Source organism: Microcaecilia unicolor, chromosome 6 (genome assembly GCF_901765095.1).
Source record: "Microcaecilia unicolor chromosome 6, aMicUni1.1, whole genome shotgun sequence".
Lineage (NCBI taxonomy): Eukaryota > Metazoa > Chordata > Amphibia > Gymnophiona > Siphonopidae > Microcaecilia > Microcaecilia unicolor.
The window spans coordinates 53,805,717-53,825,448 of record NC_044036.1 but is presented as its reverse complement, the minus strand read 5'-3'; the positions used below and the strand labels follow the sequence as shown (position 1 = coordinate 53,825,448).

At 44.3% G+C, this 19,732-nt stretch overlaps 1 protein-coding gene across 1 annotated transcript in view; it reads right to left on the bottom strand.

Moving 5' to 3' along the window:
* Positions 1–15,030, bottom strand: part of AK5 (adenylate kinase 5) — a 346,160-nt gene extending 331,130 nt beyond the window's left edge. The window contains exons 1-2 of the mRNA XM_030207788.1: positions 14,762–15,030; positions 764–950 (exon numbers count right to left, since the gene is read on the bottom strand). Coding sequence (XP_030063648.1) covers positions 764–950; positions 14,762–14,821 — 247 coding nt within the window. The 5' untranslated portion in view covers positions 14,822–15,030. The remainder of the gene's footprint in view (positions 1–763; positions 951–14,761) is intronic.
* Positions 15,031–19,732: the final 4,702 nt, after the last annotated feature.

Here is a 19,732-nt window from a genome sequence, read left to right as displayed (position 1 = left end):
AACTATGCAAAATCATCAGTTGTGGCAATGTGAGAAATTTTTCACAAAATTTAGCCTCAGATGCAGAAGAGCAACAGCACATCTACATCTGTAGAGAAATCTTTGCTAAAAACAGTTGCTAGCCCATGAATTTTTCATGTGTTAGTACACTGGCCTTGAATGAAGGCGTTCTGCAATTATGTGACATTGCAATTATGTGACATCTTTATTCATATTTGGATAGATAACAGTTAACAAATAAGCTGTGGGTCATACTGTTTTATTGGACTAACAATAATTTTTCAGTCAGCTTTCAAGAGTTATGCTTTCTTCAGTAGAGTTCTGCAAAGCCAGTCAGCATGTATTTCCTTCAATAAGAAGTACCATGTTTGACTTATTTATTTTTATGTATTCAAGTGGATTAACAAAGAAATCATGATACTTTATTCATGAGCTAAAGAAGAATCAGTTACTCATAATACTATGAATAGAAACTTTGCATAATGAATTGCAATTATACCCCTTTTCATGACCCTGTATTATCCACATACAAACAATGAATAATTTGCTGTTTACTGATCTGAAAGAAAAGATGAATGTATACAAGATCCATGTAAATCTGTAGTAGGTTTCTGATTATTTGTAATATATGCACATTTTTTTAAAATTTGCATTAAACCAATATACCATGACTTGCATAACTACATAGGAATCTAAACACCCAAAAACAAATTGCACAACAGTCTAATTAGTGTTAAGTAATCCATTTAGAAATATACGTTACCGTTTCTGAAAAAGGCTCTTCGGGCTTGTCCTCCATTGAGGGGAGGCAATGTCCTCTTTTCCTGACCTACAAAAGTGTCCCATCTCACCTTTTCTGATCCTCCCAGTTCCTTCACTTTTTGCAAACAATTTTCCAAATAATCTACTGGGTCATCAGGTCTATAATATATTAATCCATTCAACAGACCCTGAAAGCACAACATCAAAAACAACTTTTAGCAAAGATGCGTTGAAGATTAGCACAAATATTTGATTTGAAGGGTTAAACGGTATACAGGTTAAGGAAGATGTAAAACACTTGGACATTACCTGTTTTAAAACTAGATCTTACAATGCTACTGATCGAACTCCTTGCAGGAACTCCATCCGGCTAGTGATGGTTTCTCAGAAAGGTTCCTATACATTGCGTTTATTTATTCTGGCTATGAAAGTGCTCTGACGCCATTAGCATTAAGGGGTCATTCTATAAAGGGAGTATTAACATTTATTCAGAAATTACACATGTAAATGTTTAGAATACTGGCATATTTATGATTTTGCTCACATTTTTTTCAGTAGTAGCTGAAGGTAAATTACATTCCGGTACACTGCGTATTTTCCCTGTCTCTGGAGCAGAGGCGTAGTCAGACTTCGGCGGAAGGGGGTCCAGAGCCCGAGGTGAGGGGGTACATTTTAGCCCCCCCCCCTGGTGCTGCCGACCCCCCCTGCCATTGCCAACCCCCCCCCCCGCTGCCACCACCACCAACAACAACTTTGACCCCCCCCCTGCCAATAACCCTCTGGACCCCCCTCCTGCCGCCAACCCTCCCCCACCGCCGCCACCGCCTACCTTTGCTGGCGAGGGACCCCAACCCCCACCAGCCGAGGTCCTCTTCTTCCGGCGCAAGGCTTCGTTCTGTTTCTGTGAGTCTGATGCCGGAAGAAGAGGACCTTGGCTGGCGGAGGTTGGGGTCCCCCGCCAGCAAAGGTAGGCAATGGTGGTGGCGGGAGGGGGTCGAGAGGGTCGTCGGCAGAGGGGTCCAGGGCCAAATCTACGGGGGCCCAGGTCCCCGTGGCCCCACAGTTGCGTTAGCATTTTTAACGTGTGTTAATAGTTGATGCTCGTTAAACGCTAATGCGCCTATAGGAATGTATTGGAGTGTTAGTGTTTGACACGCCTTAACTTTAAAGGCATGTTAAAAATGCTAACGAGCCTTAGTAAACATAACTCTAAGTTTGTACCTGAGGCAATAGAGGGATAACGGCTCATTTTACTAAGCAGTGGTAAGCCCGGTGGTACTTCTCAACCCTAGCGTGCTGTCATTTCCGGCGCTACAAAATTTTATTTATTTTTGTAGAGCCAGAGTGTACTTGGCAGTACTGGGTTAATGCGGGAGCCCTTACTGCCACCTCAATGGGTAGCGGTAAGGGCACCCCCTGAAATGGCTGCATGGCAAGTGCTTTACTTGCTGCCTGACCATTTCCTGTAGGAAAGCAAGACTTCCCTTCTACCAGCTGCGATAAAAGGGGGCCTCGGTGTGCATGTAAAACACTCGCCGATGCCAGCGCTGGCCCCTTTTTGCCACAGCATGGTAAAAGGGGCCCTAAGTGGCATATCAGCAATTGAATTTGAACTGGGCATCTTTGGATGTCAAGACTAGTGCTCTAACCACTAGGCCACTCTTCCACTCCCCATACCTGCATAAATGCCTGCCTAAGCCCAAATATATGCATATTTTACATAGAACATTTATGTATTTATTAATAAACTTATATTCAGCACAATCCAAAAGTTCCAGGTGACTCACAAATCACATTCATAATATATAAAACACATATTACTAGAAACAAAAAATATATATTTTAAAACAATATACAAATATCTCATAAAGGGGAAAAGAGACTTAATACACTGCCTTTCTGTGGTTTTTTTTCTAACTACACTCAAAGCAGTTTACATTATATACAGGTACTTATTTGTACCTAGGACAATGGAGGGTTAACTGACTTGCCCAGAGTCACAAGGAGTTGCAGGGGGAATTGAACTCAGTTCACCAGGATCAAAGTCTGCTGCACTAACCACTAGGCTACTCCTCCAACTCAATGCATAGCAATGCACTGTAAAGCACATATTTTACAGGTAGGTAAACACACATGGTACAGATTGTGGGCACAGCAAAGCTAGGACCCCCATTTAATGTGCATTACTTATCAGGGGCGTATCTGGACTCCGGCGGTAGGGGGGCCAGAGCCAGAGGGGGGGCACATTTTAGCCCCCCCCCCGCTGCCACCGCCCCCCCCCCCCCCGCCATTGTCAGAGCCCCCACCGCCACCAATGACTCTCTCCACCCCCCTCCCACCGCCAACCCTCCCCCGCTGCCGTTGCTTACCTTTGCTGGCGGGGGGCCCCAACCCCTGCCAGCCGAGGTCCGCTTCCACCTGCCACTGCCTTAAAAACTACTTCTTCAGCCGGCGGGGGACCCCAAACCCCCGCCAGCCGCCCCGAGGTGTTTAAAGTTCATCTTCGGCCTCCGTGGCCATGCTGCTGTTGATAGGAGCTGTTGAATCCACTTCGGAGTCTGACGTCGCAGCACGTACAACGTACAACGACGTCAGATTCCAAAGTGGATTCAACAGCTCCTATCAACAGCAGCACGGCCACGGAGGCCGAAGATGAACTTTAAACACCGCGGGGCGGCTGGCGGGGGTTTGGGGTCCCCCGCCAGCTGAAGAAGTAGTTTTTAAGGCAGCGGCAGGTGGAAGCGGACCTCGGCTGGCGGGGGTTGGGGTCCCCCGCCAGCAAAAGTAAGCAACGGCAGCGGGGGAGGGTTGATGGTGGTAGGGGGTCCAGGGCAAAATCTGCGGGGGCCCAGGCCCCTGAGGCCCCACGCAGATATGCCCCTGTTACTTATAGAATACAATGGGCTCCGTTTCCTATGTTGTGACATTTGCTAGCATGTGCTTACCGCACTTTAAGAGCTTACCGTGGGACGCACTGAGGCGTCCTGAAATAAGTTCATAATGTGCATGCACAAACCACATGCTACAAAATAATTTTCAATTTTTCACAGACGGGGCATGTCTGGTGGGGGGGGGGGGGGGAGTGGAGAGTTGGTGTTTCCGAACTAATCAGTAAGCACGTTTGCCTTACCACACACTAACTGATTAGCATAGGATTAGCATGTGAGCCCTTACTGTCTACAAAACATTTGTCAAAAAGGGCTCATGAGCTAATTTTTGTTAATGGCAACATTAGCACATGGCTATTAATTTAAAATAAATGGAAAATCAGCCATTTTCTGGATGTGCTAAAAATGGCCTTGGCGCATGGGAAAGACCTACGTGAGGGCATGCTAAGCCCACTTTTTAGTGCAGCTTAGTAAAAGGCATCTTATAAGTTACATGTATATCTCTGGCAGTACTTAAGAACATAAGAACTGGGTCAGACCAATGGTCCATCTAGCCCAGTATCCTGCTTCCAACAGTGGCCAATCCACAAGTACCTGGAAGAAACCCAAATAGCAGCAAGATTCCATGCTACCAATTCCAAGGTAAGCAGTGGCTTCCCCATGTCTATCTCAATAGCAGATTAGGGATTTTCCTCCAGGAACTTGTCCAAACCTTTTAACCCCAGATACGCTAACCGCTGTTACTACATCCTCCAGCAACGAGTTCCAGAGCTTAACTATTTTTTGAGTGAAAAAATATTTCCTCCAATTTGTTTTAAAAGTATTTTGATGTAACTTCATTGAGTGTCCCCTAATCGTTATACTTTTTGAAAGAGTAAAAAAAATCAATTCACTTCTACTCATTCTACACCACTCAGAATTTTGTAGACCTCAATCATATTTCCCCTCATCCGTCTCTTTTCCAAGCTGAAGAGCCCTAACCTCTTTAGCCTTTCCTCATATGAAAGGAGTTCCATCCCCTTTATCATTTTGGTCACTGAATCTTTTCTAATTCCGCTATATCTTTGAGATTCAGCGAGCAGAACTGAATACAATACTCAAGGTGGCGCAATACAGAGGCATTATAATATTCTTGGTGTTATTTTGCATCCTTTTCCTAATAATTCCTAGCATCCTGTGTGCTTTTGTAACCACTGCTCTATAGCTGGCATAAGTGCTCACCTAAGCATAAAAGCATATACAGTAGGACGCCAATTATCCAAATGCTGATAATCTGGATGTCCAATTATTTGGACCCAATATCCGCCCAACAGTACAGTAACTTCCCAGCCAACCCTCGTGGTCTGCATAGTCTGCTGCAGGAAATGATGTGAACAGGAGCAGGGATGCAGCAGAGAAAAACCCTGCCCATTCCTTTTCCAACCATTTCCTTTTCCTCCTGACTCATACGCAGCAGAAAAAAAGGTTGCATGGACGCAGCAGAGGAAAAGCCTTGCTATTTAACTTGTGGAAAGGGATGTCCAATTATCCAGATTTATGATTATCCGGACCACCTCCTGCAGGGGAGAGTCCAGGTAATCGGCGTCCTACTGTATATCATATATCCAGTTATGCTTGTATTCTATAAAGGAAAGCAGGCACCTTCTTTCCTGTATAGAATGTGCCCTTGCAGGTACCCTCTAGGTGTCTATATATAGGTGCAGATTTATAGAATTACCCCCTTAATTTGGAATAATCCCACAAGACATGTGAAACAAGATTTATGGATTTAAGAAAAAGGTAAAGTGTGATATGTTATTCAATCCATTTGAGAATGCTTGAAAAGACATAAGGTAGTTGTGAACCATTATCCAATGATCGTAACATTTCATGCAAATCTCATATTCCTAGCTCAGTGTTTGCTAGCGACTACATTTAAATTGTTTTTGCGTACATGTAGCTGTTTTAAAAAGGTACCTTGGTTTAAAGCACACACATTTCATTACATATTTTGGACATCAATTTTAGGTATTTGTAATAATATTGTATTTATTGAAATTATTTTACTATACAGTGATGTCTTTGATGTATATCACTTTCAGGCTCATTTTCGAAAGAGATGTACGTCCATCTTCTGACATAAATTGGAAGAGATGTCCAAATCAGTATAATCGAAACCCGATTTTGGGCATCTCTAACTGAAGTCCGTTGCAAGGACGTCCAAATTTCAAGGGGGCGTGTCAGAGATGTGGTGAAGGCGGGACTTGGGCGTACCTAACACTTAGATGTCTTTGACCCATAATCGAAAAAAGGAGGGACGTCCTAAAGTAAAACTTAAATGTTTTCACCCGGACATGTTTTTTTTTATGAATAAGGCACAAAAAGGTGCCCGAAATGACCAGATGACCACCGGAGGGAATTGGGGATGACCTTCCGTTACTCCCCCAGTGGTCACTAACCCCCTCCCACCCTCAAAACAATCTTTAAAAATATTTTGTGCCAGCCTCTATGCCAGCCTCAGATGTCATACTCAGGTCCATGACAGCGCATGCAGGTCCCTGGAGCAGTTTCAGTGGGTGCAGTGCACTTCAGACAGGCGGACCCAGGCCCATACCCCCCCTACCTGTTATGTTTGTGGAGGAAACAGCGAGCCCTCCAAAACCTACCACAAACCCACTGTACCCACATCTAGGTGCCCCCTTCACCCGTAAGGGCTATGGTAGTGGTGTACAGTTAAGGGTAGTGGGTTTGGGGGGGTGTTGGAAGGCTCAGCACACACGGTAAGGGAGCTATGCACCTGGGAGCAATTTATGAAGTCCACTGCAGTGCCCCCTAGGGTGCCCAGTTGGTGTCCTGGCATGTCAGGGGGACGAGTGCACTACAAATGCTGGCTCTTCCTACGTCCAAATGGCTTGCATTTGGATGTTTTAGACATGGACATCTTTGGTTTCGAAAATCGCCAAAAGTCAAAGACGTCCATGTCTAAGGACATCCAAATCCAAGGACGTCCTTGGTATTTTCAAAACAAAAGATGGACATCCATCTTTTTTCAAAAATACTGTTTTCCGGGGCTCATTTTTGAAAAAGAAAAATGTCCAAAAATTGGTATAACAGGCATAGAAATATATTTCTCACAGAAAAACATCTAAAGCATATAATCAAACCAACAGAAATAAACCTGCCCAAGTCCACTAGCTGTCAAAACGAAGACCTTCCCAGAGGACGTGTGACATAGGCAGTGTTATGAGGTGAACATTTTGCTGATAATGGATAGCAAAACAACTTCCAGGGGATGGAAAGAAAAACACCTGGAATTAGACCTGGTTTAAAAGCATCTAGGGTAAGACTAAACCTGTCTTTAGACCCATTTGTGATTTTGCTGAGTTGGAGAGTGGAGAGGTGGACGTGATCGTTTGTGAGAAATAGTGGAGAGCTGCTGAGTGCTTTGTTACCTTTATGTGTTTGCCCCAGTCTGAACCCTTTGACCCTTACATTTCCTGCCTTGCCTCCTCTGTGTCTCACCTCCTCAAGTCCTTGCCCACACCTGCTAGTCCCCCCTAGCCACACCCATCCCTTCCTCTGTATCTCACCCCCTTCTCCCACCAAAACCTCATTGTCCCCAAACCTCCAACCTCTCATTCTACATCCCTACCTGCTTGTGTCCTGTCATTGTTCCTCTGTTTTTCCACTCCCGGTTTGTCACTGTGCTCTGTGCTGCTGCTGTGTGTGTAAGGGCTGTGTGCTGTTCCTGGGAGACAGAGTGCTTAGTACTGCTGTTGTGTGTGTGGCAACTGCTGGTGCTGGGAGAGTGAGTGCTTAGTGCTGCAGCTGTGTGTGTCTGGATTGTTTGTTGGCGGTGGGAGAATGAGTGTTTTGGGCATCTGGCGTGTGTCTCATGAGTGTGCACATGACCCCTCCTCCCCTTGCACACACACCACACCCCTCCGCCAGCACACAACTACTACTACTTATCATTTCTATAGCGCTACTAGACGTACGCAGCGCTGTACACTTGAACATGAAGAGACAGTCCCTGCTCGACAGAGCTTACAATCTAATTACACCCCTGTCCCCAGCACATAACCCCTCCCCCTGCATGCGCGCGCACACACACACACACCCTCTCCCCAGAACACACCACCACAATGGCAATTAGGTGGCTCATAGCCCTATATCATCCTCCCCCTCCCCATCCCCTCTGAGAGCCAACTCTCCCACCCCATCCCTGAGCTGCTGTTGCAGGAGAAGAAAGTGTGTCAGAATCCTCCCCTATGGGGCTTCCATTGTCCTCACATTCATCACTGTATCCTTCTGCCTCTGCTGCACCCTGGAAATCTGGCCACCTGATTGGCCAGGTGGCTGATCTGCTGCTGGGCCCAGCACCCAGCAAGGGAGTGTCTGCTACCCCTGAGGAACCTGGTCTCATGGTTGTCCCACTGGCCTGGGGTGCTCTGTGTCCCATCCATGCTGTGAAGCTTGGCTGGGTGGTGTGACCACTGATGTCACTTGCGGCTGCTGAGGAGGGTGGTACTGCAGGACTGTTGGGCTCACTGCTTCTAGTTGGACGCTCAGGCACTTGCTGTGTGGGCAGTGTGCTCACCAAGGCCACAATGTAATCCTGGAGATCCAGCTCGAGGTCGCTGGATCCCCAAAAGCTGCTGCAAGATATTCTGGGCTGCCTCCCAGTTCCCCTGCTCTCCAGTTTTCCAGCTGCTGTCTGTGGCATTCAGGTCCCCTATGAGCCATCAGCCAATGCTCATCAGCCTCCTCTGCCTCTATCGGGCCATCTAGAAATGCCACAGGAGGGGAGGTTGCACCACTACACAATGCAACAATGATTTTGCTACTGAGAGAAAAACATGTGATTTATACTAAATTGATCCCGCCGATTCCAAATATGAACTCCGAATTTGCCTGTCACGTCTAGATTTTAAGTTATACATGCAAAGCCTATTCACTTATAATATTAATGCTTGGGTTCCATTTGTGCTAGTAGTGCAGAACTTCCTTGGGAACAGACGAGCTGAAAACTATGCTGAACTAGTAGACAACATGCTTAAAGCATATGAACAACTTGGCTGCCGAATGTCATTAAAAATGCATTTTTATTAAATTTCCATCTTGACTTTTTCCCACCCAATTTGGGACACGTAAGTGATGAACATGGAGAGAGGTTCCATAAAGACATTTCTACAATGGAGAAGAGATATCAAGGCCGCTGGAATCCCAACATGATGGGGGACTACTGCTGGTTTTTGCAACGTGAAAATATGACCGGTCACAAACGCAAAAGTAGATGCCTGAAGCACTTTTAACAGTACTGAGCCTTGCTGAAGTAAGACTTTTAAACTGGAATACGAGACTTTTTAAAAATTTTGTTATTCCATTACATTTTCATATACTGCTTACTATGAAAACTTTGATGTAGATCAGGTAATTGTTGGAGTAAAACTCATTCTGTAAAAAATTATTCAATGCTTTCCAAGTGCTTAATTCATTTGGGCAAACTTATGCATAACAAAATTTTCTGACGTGTTACAACAATTCTGACTTCGGATTTGGAATACGCACACTGAATTTAGTATAGGACAAATGGTTTTTGCCCAGTAGCACACGAAAAAAAATTTTTTTGTTGTGCTGTGAATTGCTCCTAATCTTCATGCCCAGCAGGCAGCTCCTGGATGATGTCATTAATGTGCTCTTCCTCTCCCACGGTGCCCTCCTGTGAGTACTCAGCAGCCACCAATTTGTCCTCCTCCTCCAGGTGTGCTTGTGCTGTCTCCTGGCTGCTGATTCCCGGTTCTCCATCAGACTCCATGTGCTCGCCTGCATAGGGAAAGTTGAGGAAATGTGTCTTTTGTACAAGGTAACCTGGCAGTCTGCTGCAGCCTTCCTGAACATAGTAACATAGCATAGTAACATAGTAGATGACGACAGAGAAAGACCTGTACGGTTCATCCAGTCTGCTCAACAAGATAAACTCATATGTGCTACTTTATGTGTATACCTGACCTTGATTTGTATCTGCCATTTTCAGGGCACAGACCGTAGAAGTCTGCCCATCACTAGCCCCGCCACCCAACCACTAGCCCTGCCTCCCACCACCAGCTCTGCCACCCAATCTCCGCTAAGCTTCTGAGGATCCCTTCCTTCTGAACAGGATTCCTTTATGCTTATCCCATGCATTTTTTGAATTCCGTTACCGTTTTCATCTCCACCACCTCCCGCGGGAGGGCATTCCAAGTATCCACCACTCTATCCGTGAAAAAATACTTCCCGACATTTTTCTTGAGTCTGCCCCCCTTCAATCTCATTTCATGTCCTCTAGTTCTACCGCCTTCCCATCTACGGAAAAGGTTTGTTTGTGGATTAATACCTTTCAAATATTTGAATGTCTGTATCATATCACTCCTGTTTCTCCTTTCCTCCAGGGTATACATGTTCAGGTCAGCAAGTCTCTCCTCATACGACTTGTAACGCAAATCCCATACCATTTTTGTAGCTTTTCTTTCAACCACTTCAATTCTTTTTACATCCTTAGCAAGATACAACCTCCAAAACTGAACACAATACTCCAGATGGGGCCTCACCAATGACTTATACAGGGGCATCAACACCTCCTTTCTACTGCTGGTCACACCTCTATACATCCTAGCAACCTTCTAGCTATGGCCACCGCCTTGTCACACTGTTTCGTCGCCTTCAGATCCTCAGATACTATCACCCCAAGATCCCTCTCCCCATCTGTACATATCAGACTCTCACCGCCTAACACATTCGTCTCCCGTGGATTTCTACTCCCTAAGTGCATCACTTTGCATTTCTTCGCATTGAATTTTAATTGCCAAACCTTAGACCATTCTTCTAGCTTCCGCAGATCCTTTTTCATGTTTTCCACTCCCTCCTCGGTGTCCACTCTGTTACAAATCTTAGTATCATCCGCAAAAAGGCAAACTTTACCTTCTAACCCTTCGGCAATGTCAATCACAAACATATTGAACAGAATCGGCCCCAGCACTGATCCCTGAGGCACTCCACTACTCACCTTTCCCTCCTCCAAGCGAATTCCATTAACCACCACCCATTGAATATTCTGTACATTCTAATTTTTGCAATGTTTTTTTTTTCTTTCTTATGAAAAAGAAATAACATGTATTGCAACAACAAAGAAACTTCAGTACATGTGACCCTACCTATGTATGGAGCTTGCATACAAGTGGTGGGGGCACTCACCTTTCCAAGCTGCTCCTTATTGATTCCCATGCCCTCATTGAGACATTGTGTGGGGGCAGGTGGTGGTGGTGGTGGTGGTGATTAATGTTTTGTCAGGACCAGGAGCTCTGACTCCTGCATAGAGCAATTAGGCTTCCTTCTCAAAGATATAGCTGTGTCCACTGAGGAAAGTTCCTCCATGTGCAGAAACTCTGCACTGCAGAGGTATACATATGTGTTTTGCGCTTGAAGGGAAAATCCTGCCATTGCAGGAATTAGTGGAATTAGAAAAGGTACAGAGAAGGGCGACGAAAATGATAAAGGAGATGGGACAACTTCCCTATGAGGAAAGGCTGCAGCATCGAGGGCTCTTCAGCTTGGTAGAAGAGACGACTGAGGGGAGATATGATAGAGGTCTATAAAATAATGAGTGGATTGGAATGCGTAGATGTGAATCATTTGTTTACTCTTTCCAAAAATACTAGGACTAAGGGGCATGCGATGAAGCTACAAAGTAGTACATTTAATACGAATCTGAGAAAATATTTCTTCACTCAACGTGTAATTGAACTCTGGAATTTGTTGCCAGAGAATGTGGTAAAGGCTGTTAGCTTAACAGGGTTTTAAAAGGGTCCGGACGGCTTCTTAAAGGAAAAGTCCATATATCATTATTAAATTGACTTCGGAAAATCCACTGCTTATTTCTGGGATAAGCATCATAAAAATGTATTGAGTTTTTCTGAGATCTTGCCAGGTATTTGTGACCTGGCTTGGCCACTGTTGGAAACAGGATACTGGGCTTGATGGACCTTTGGTCTGTCCCAGTGTGGCAATACTTATGTACTTATGCGGTGGATGTTTTTCGATGTGGGGACCAGTACCACCATTGCACATTTTGCATAGTGTATTTTGGATTAGCAGAAACATTTATCTCCGAACATCTATGATGTTTTTGGTACGTCCTCTTTCAAAACGTGTTTGTGTGTGTGTATTTTCAAATATTGGAAAGCGTTTAATTTTTTTCTTCCAAATGTTTTCTGACAAACGTTTTTTTTTCACCATTTGAATGTCATATTGTTATCAATAGAAATCAAACAAAATAAAACATGGATAAGATGATACCTTTTTTATTGGACACAACTTAATACATTTCTTGATTAGCTTTCAAAGGTTGCCCTTCTTCGTCAGATCGGAAATAAGCAAATGTGCTAGCTGACAGTGTATATAAGTGAAAACATTCAAGCATTACTATGACAGTCTGACAGGGTGGGAGGATGGGGGTGGGTCGGAGGTATGCATGGGGACATCAAAGCATATCACTGATATTCTAACAGGAACCTTAAGAGTGGACTAACACGGCTACCACACTCCTCTACTTAAAATGTCATATTGAAAATGCCCATCCACATGTATTAAAGCAAGTATTGGTTCCTTATTTTATAGAAACTACGTGTCATTATGGATTATTACTGCCAGAAAAATGAGCTCTTATCATAGCTAGGCTTCTACAAGACATCATTATATGTTAAGGGGGTCTTTTACAAAGGCATGATAGCATTTTTAGTGCGCAATAATGATTAGCATGCGCTAAACTCTAGAATATATAGGAATACATGGGCATCACTAGTGTTTACTGCATGTTTATTTTTAATGCATGCTAAAAGTGTTAGCGCGCCTTTGTAAAAGGCCCACTAACTATATTAAATGTCAAAAATGGCTGGTTTTCTTCTTTCACTGTAGTCATTTGTTATGATGGAAATACATAAAGTATCAATGATTTTAAAGTACTAGGACAATTTATGCTTATCAGCCTCTGTGGTTAGCATTCACTCTATTTTCTAGAACAATCACTAGCCAATATATTTTTTAATGATTTTGGTAATGCATTTATTGGGATTTATTAAGTGCATTTATGAAGACATTCACCCGTGGTGGTATACAGCAGGTACAGTTTAACATAAAACTAATATAACAATAATAAAAATGGACCAAATAGAAACATAAATACAATAAATAAGGTAAACTTGAGACCAGCAAATTAAAACCAGTAATAGGACTATCGTGAAACAGTATAAAAAGTATACTCATTTAACAGCATTGAAATTCAAATAACAAGGATATAATGCAATGTACTACTGAATCATCTAAGAAGCATGCGTTGGAATGTTCAAATAACATGGATATAATGCTAACGATTTCCTACAATACAATTTATCTCAATGACCAGATTGATCGATGTTCTGTTAAGTTATGCAAGTAAGAGTGAGACCCACCCATGCTCTGCCCAAACTGCATTATGTGTACACCTGCCTGGAAATACACTTTGTGTAAGATATGTGCATATTTACAGAATAGCTTCCGCAGAATTTTGTCATAATACACCCGTTTGTGCACACTTACGCAGGTATATGTCAGTATTCTATTGAAATAGGTACATAATCAGCATGTAACTGTGAGCACACACTTTATAGAACTGCCCTGTTAGAATCTCTCTGTATACTGAGTCAATTTAATTGCTCTTTTTCTAGTCCCCATAATGGCAAAGTGATACACATTATAGAAACGAACCTTGTTCTCTATCTGCCAAATTCTGGAGCCACATTGCTTTCTACTGCAAAACAACGTTTGCGGTTTTCTTTCTCTCACAGGATGATCTGATCTTATGCAAACATTTTTGGCACACTTCCTATTTTCATAGAATAGAGGTCTTTGTGAATATAATGTGAAGGGTCTAGGAAGATCTCAAAACATTTAAAGTTGGGCATGTTTTTTTTTTTTTAATCCAGTTATCTATATTGTTATCATCTAAAAACTGACTTTGAGATCCATAACCGAACCAGTACTTGTAGTTTTTTTTTTAATGAAGCATCATGTGATAAGGTAAGTAGGTCTTGGGTGGCTGCCACCTGTCTTCACTGTTTTATGCATCTCTAACATCCAGCCTGCCGCGGTGCAATACTACTCCTTCTTGTCTGCTATCACATACAAATCCTTAGTTTAGCTGGGGGCAGCGCATCAAATGCACCCCATTCCTTTCCATTCAAAATACAAGTATTTACACCGTGGCAAGGAGGCGAGGCTGAAACCAGAGCAACAGTTTGGAAACTTCGAATGGTAATAAACTCTTCGCTTTTTTTTTTCTTTTTCTTAGAAAGATTACAATTAACCTGTTGGATGAGTGGACCGACACAAGAAACAAGACACTTCCCAAGTACAGCTCACGCATTTTAAGAACGCGCTGCACGTAAATCACCGCTGTTACTAATCAGAAAAAAAAAACCCCGAAATATAACGAAAGAAATAAATGGAAGTAAATGTCCAGTGGCTGCTATCCTAAGTCAACCATTTTATCGCAAAGCTCGGCTTATCCATGATACACCTCGTCTGCGAAAGCAGAAATCGATAACACTGCTACGCCTCTTTGCATATAGATTTGGGTTTAGCCGTCAGGTTTAGTGACCTTCATTATACAACTACAAACTGAAGCAAGCGGCAGAAGAGCCGAAATGCCTCCACCTGAAAACGGTTAAGATCCCACAAGTTACTGCGAGACCTGACTCATAGGAGCCAACTTTTCAAAATTATTGGGGGTGCTAAGCCCAATGGAAATAACCCCTCCCTGGACACATGCAAGAAATGTTCTCAATATTCGGGGTGCTCAAGCACCCACAGCACCGGCTCCTATGACCTGACTTCTCTTTCCCATTCTGTATTGTAACAGCGTCGATCGCCTTTAGCCAGCATTAAGGTGTCCTTTCGGGTTGGGATTACAGAGCGAGTAAGGGATCTGGTGGTATTTGCAAGAATCTGTTGCTATATTACCTGTCCTCCTTCCTAGGTAAGCAAATTGGAAGCGCCACGAAATCAGAGTTTGTGCATGCTTCTAATGTATGCAGCCCATAACGTCCATATCCCCTTACCTCGAATAGCTGAGGGATTTCTCTCCGAGCCAGATACTCCTTGGCATCGCTAGGGTTCATGCCTTCAGCCTGCTGTCGGGACTAAGAAGAGGGATGGCGATGCTTCTTTCTTCCCTGTGTTTTCAACGATGCTTTCGATTCGATAGTTCTCAGTTGTTAGTGCACCTGCACGCATCAGCTTGAGCGGATTTTCAATCTTCAGCGGGTTCTGCCTTTCACTGGTGAATCGGAGCCAGAGGCAACCTCGGTCCCTTCTTCCGCTGGAGTCTGCAAAAGCTGTTGGTCTCCGGCGCGCAGCCCTCAGCTGCTCATTACTCATCTACAGCACAGCACTGTAGCGTGAGACACCAGGCGGCCAGAGCTGTGTAGAAGGCTAGGGGAGAACTAGAACAGCACACCTGGCGCTGAACTATGTCACACACAGCACATCTGTCACTGGCAATCCCCACAGGGCACTCCTGCCAATAACCTGCCACGCTCAGCACATCTGTCACTGAAATTCCACACTGGGCAATCTTGCCAAAAGTCTACCCACAGCACATCTGTCACTGGCAATCCCCACAGGGCAATCCTACCAATAACCTGCCACACTCAGCACATCTGTCACTGAAATTCCACACTCGGCAATCTTGCCAAAAGTCTACCCACAGCTCATCTGTCACTGGCAATCCCCACAGGGCATTCCTACCAATAACCCCACACTCAGCACATCTGTCACTGAAATTCCACACTCGGCAATCTTGCCAAAAATCTACCCACAGCTCATCTGTCACTGGCAATCCCCACAGGGCACTCCTGCCAATAACCTGCCACACTCAGCACATCTGTCACTGAAATTGTACACTCGGCACTCTTGCCAAAAGCCTGTCAAACCCAGCATATTGTCATCAACATTCCATACTTGACAATCCTGCTAATAGCCTGGCCCACTCAGCACATGTCACCAACATTATATAGTGGACATCCCTGCCAATAGCCCATACTCAACACTTCTGTCACCCACATTACACAGCACTCCAGCCAAGAACCTGCCACACTCAGCACATCTTCCACCAGCATTCCATACTTGGCACTGTTATCACTAACATTGCATGCTCACTCCACACTCTTCCCTTCTTTCACTAAAGTTATACTTCTTGTCATGTTTCATTATCAACATGCTTTTTACTTACATTGCACACCCAGGTGCCCTTTTATTAAGCCACGTAAGCATTCACACGCACCCAATTCACACCAAAATGGAGTTACCACCCGGCTACCACATGGCTCTTACCGTAATTTCATTTTTGGTGCACATCCAATATGCAGATCTGAAAAATATTTTTTCTTTTTGGGCGCACATAACGGATGCACACAAGTCATTACTACCTGGATTCTTTACCGCTAGGTCAGTGGCTGGCGGTAAGGTCTCAGACGCAAAATGGACATGTGGCAATTTTGATTTTATCGCACATCCATTTTCGGCAAAAATGGGGCCTTTTTTACAGGCGCGCTAAAAAATGGATTGACGTGCACCCAAATCCCGCTCCTACACCTACCGCAAGCCATTTTTCAGCGCTCCTTTGTAAAAGGTTCCCCCAGATTCTTTTATACAACGCTCTCCTACTGCTGTCACTTACATTCTACACTTAGGCAAGGGTGATGGGATTTGATGTACTGCCTTTCTGCACTCACAATGTATTAAGTTATGTCCAATAAAAAAGGTATCATCTTATTTTCTTTTCCATGGTTACCACACCTCTGCACTCACAATCAAAGTGGTTTACATATTGTATACAGGTACTTATTTTGTACCCGGGGCAATGGAGGGATGAGTGACTTGCCCAGAGTCACATGGAGCTGCAGTGGGAATTGAATCCTGTTCCCCTGGTTCACAGACTACTGCACTAACCATTAGGCTACTCCTGAACTCCACTTCTTAGAAACCCTGCCTCTCTAAAATTTAATCCTCAACCTTTCTGTCACATTCTATACTTAGTCACTGTCACATTCCACACTAAGTTCTTGTCACATTGCATGCTCAGCACTCCTTTGACTGACATTCCAAAAGCAGTCTGTCATTAACACTTGGAGCTGGGACTTGTCACCCCTCTCCTCAGCCATACCCACCCCCAACCTTCCTTTGCCTTCTCCTATTCAATCCCACATCAATAAACAGCACAACACGCAAGAAATGTATGGCAGAAGCAGGCCACAGCTTTGTTTATTAATAACATACGAACATAAGAGTAGCCATACTGCATCAGACCAATGGTCCATCTAGCCCAGTATCCTGTTTCCAAACTGTGGCCAAGCCAGGTCACAAGTACCTGGCAGAAACCCAATTAGCAGCAACATTCCATTCTATCAATCCTGGGGCAAGTAGCCCCATGTCTGTCTCAATAGTAAACTATGGACTTTTCCTCCAGGAACTTGTCCAAACCTTTTTTAAACCCGGATAGGCTAACCGCCGTTACCACATCCTCTGGCAAAGAGTTCCAGAGCTTAACTATTCGTTGAGTGAAAAAAAAATATTTCCTCCTATTTGCTTTAAAAGTATTTCCATGTAACTTCTTTGAGTGTCCCTTAGTCTTCGTACTTTTGGAATGAGTAAAAAAATTGATTTACTTCTACTCATTCTACACCACTCAGGATTTTGTAGACCTCAATCATATCTCCCCTCATCTGTCTCTTTTCCAAGCTGAAGAGCCCTAACCTCATTAGCCTTTTCTCATATGAGAAGAGTTTCTTCTTTGAACCTTTTCTAATTCCACTGTATCTTTTTTGAGATATGGTAACACAGATAAGAAACACTAGGAGAGTAGGTAACACATAAAGAGCAATAAGATAAGATAAATCACACAAGCTGAAGCCCAGTATATACCAAATTAAGAGGTCCTTTTATGAAAGCATGGTAGGGTTACTGCATAGGTAGCGTGCGCCAAAACATCACTACTGCTGGGCACCCCCCAAGCACCTGGCGGTCGTTCTGCTTTTGGTGCGCTTGTTCCTGAGGTAGAAAATAATTTTCTATTTTCTACTGGGGGGGCACATTCCTGGTGGTAATTGGCAGTGTGGCCATATAGGCGCATGTTGCCTGATTACTGATGGGTTAGCGTATGAACCCTTACCGCCTATTAAATAGGTGGCAGTAAGGGCTCAGGCAATAAAAAGCTGCACACCAATATTTTTATTAGCGCAGGGCCTTTTATGACTTCCATTTAAAATAATGGACATTCCGGCTGCGGTAAAAAGTAGCCTCGGCGCAGGGCAATTTCATGCGCCCACACTTCCGCAGGCCACTTTTTACCATGGTTTAGTAAAAGAACCCTAACGGGCATTTTCAAAAGAGAAGGGCGCCCATCTTTCGACACAAGTCGGGAGATGGGCGTCCTTCTCACAGGGTCGCTCAAATCGGCATAATCGAAAGCCAATTTTGGGCGTCCCCAACTGCTTTCCGTCGCGGGGATGACCAAAGTTCATGGGGGGGGGGGGTGTTGGCAGCATACCGAAGGTGGGACGGGGGCGTGGTTAAGAGATGGGCGTCCTCGGCCGATAATGGAAAAAAGAAGAGCGTCCCTGATGAGCATTTGGTCGACTTACTTGGTCCATTTGTTTTCACGACCAAGCCTCAAAAAGGTGCACAAACTGACCAGATGACCACCGGAGGGAATCGGGGATGACCTCCCCTTACTCCCCCAGTAGTCACCAACCCCCTCCCACCCTAAAAAAAAACTTAAATGTTTTTTTTGCCAGCCTCAAATGTCATACCCAGCTCCCTGACAGCAGTATGCAGGTCCCTGGAGCAGTTTAAGTGGGTGCAGTGCAATTCAGGCAGGCGGACCCAGGCCCATCCCCCCCTACCTGTTACACTTGTGGTGGTAAATGTGAGGCGTTCAAAACCCACCTGAAACCCACTGTACCCACATGTAGGTGCCCCCTTCACCCCTTAGGGCTATGGTAGTGGTGTACAGTTGTGGGGAGTGGGCTTTGTGGGGGGTTGGGGGGGCTGAGCACCAAAGGTAAGGGAGCTATGCACCTTGGAGCAATTTGTGAAGTCCACTGCAGTGTCCCCTAGGGTGTCCTGTTGGAGTCCTGGCATGTGAGGGGGACCAGTGCACTATGAATGCTGGCTCCTCCCAAGACCAAATGCCTTGGATTTGGTTGTTATTGAGATGGGCGTCCTCGATTTCCATTATGGCCGAAAACCGGCGACGACCATCTCTAAGGACGACCATCTCTAAGGTCGACCTAAATGTTGAGATTTGGGCGTCCCTGACCGTATTATCGAAACGGAAGATGGACGCCCATCTTGTTTCGATAATAGCGGTTCCCCGCCCCTTTCCCGGGACATCCTTAGAGATGGGCGCTCTTAGAGATGGTTGTCCCCGTTCGATTATGCCCCTCCACCTGGTTCTTTTACTATGCAAAAAGTGGCCTTAGCCCCCTTATTCAGGTCTTTCCTGTGCACTAAGGCCATTTCTTTCCCACGCACCTTCCACAATTACCACATGATGCTGTAGCGTGCCCCATGGTAGCCCATTTTTTGTTGTAATAGGTGTGTGTTAGCACTTAATGCAGCTTAGTAAGAGGGCCCATAAATTGGAAAAGCTTTAGCAAAATAAAACGTCTTCAGGGCTGTTTTAAACATCTTATGTGAGGTCTCAAAAATGGATGTTAAGGGGCTGTGTGTTTCAGAGGGTCAAGGCTACCACACTGAAGCAAGTATGTCTAGTATATCAACATGTAAGTGATGATGATATGGAACAACCATGAGATAATATTTTTTTTGCTTCATATTTTTATTAATAATTTTGTGTCAAACATAAAACAGACAGTAAAACAAACAATAACAACAATCCATGGCATATACAATATTTTGATGAACAAAAAATATGAGATGGATTATACATTATGAGATTAAATAGGAAGGATGGTAACCCAGAGTAAAAAAAAAACTTGATGGGTAATGACAAGGATCAAAGAACATAA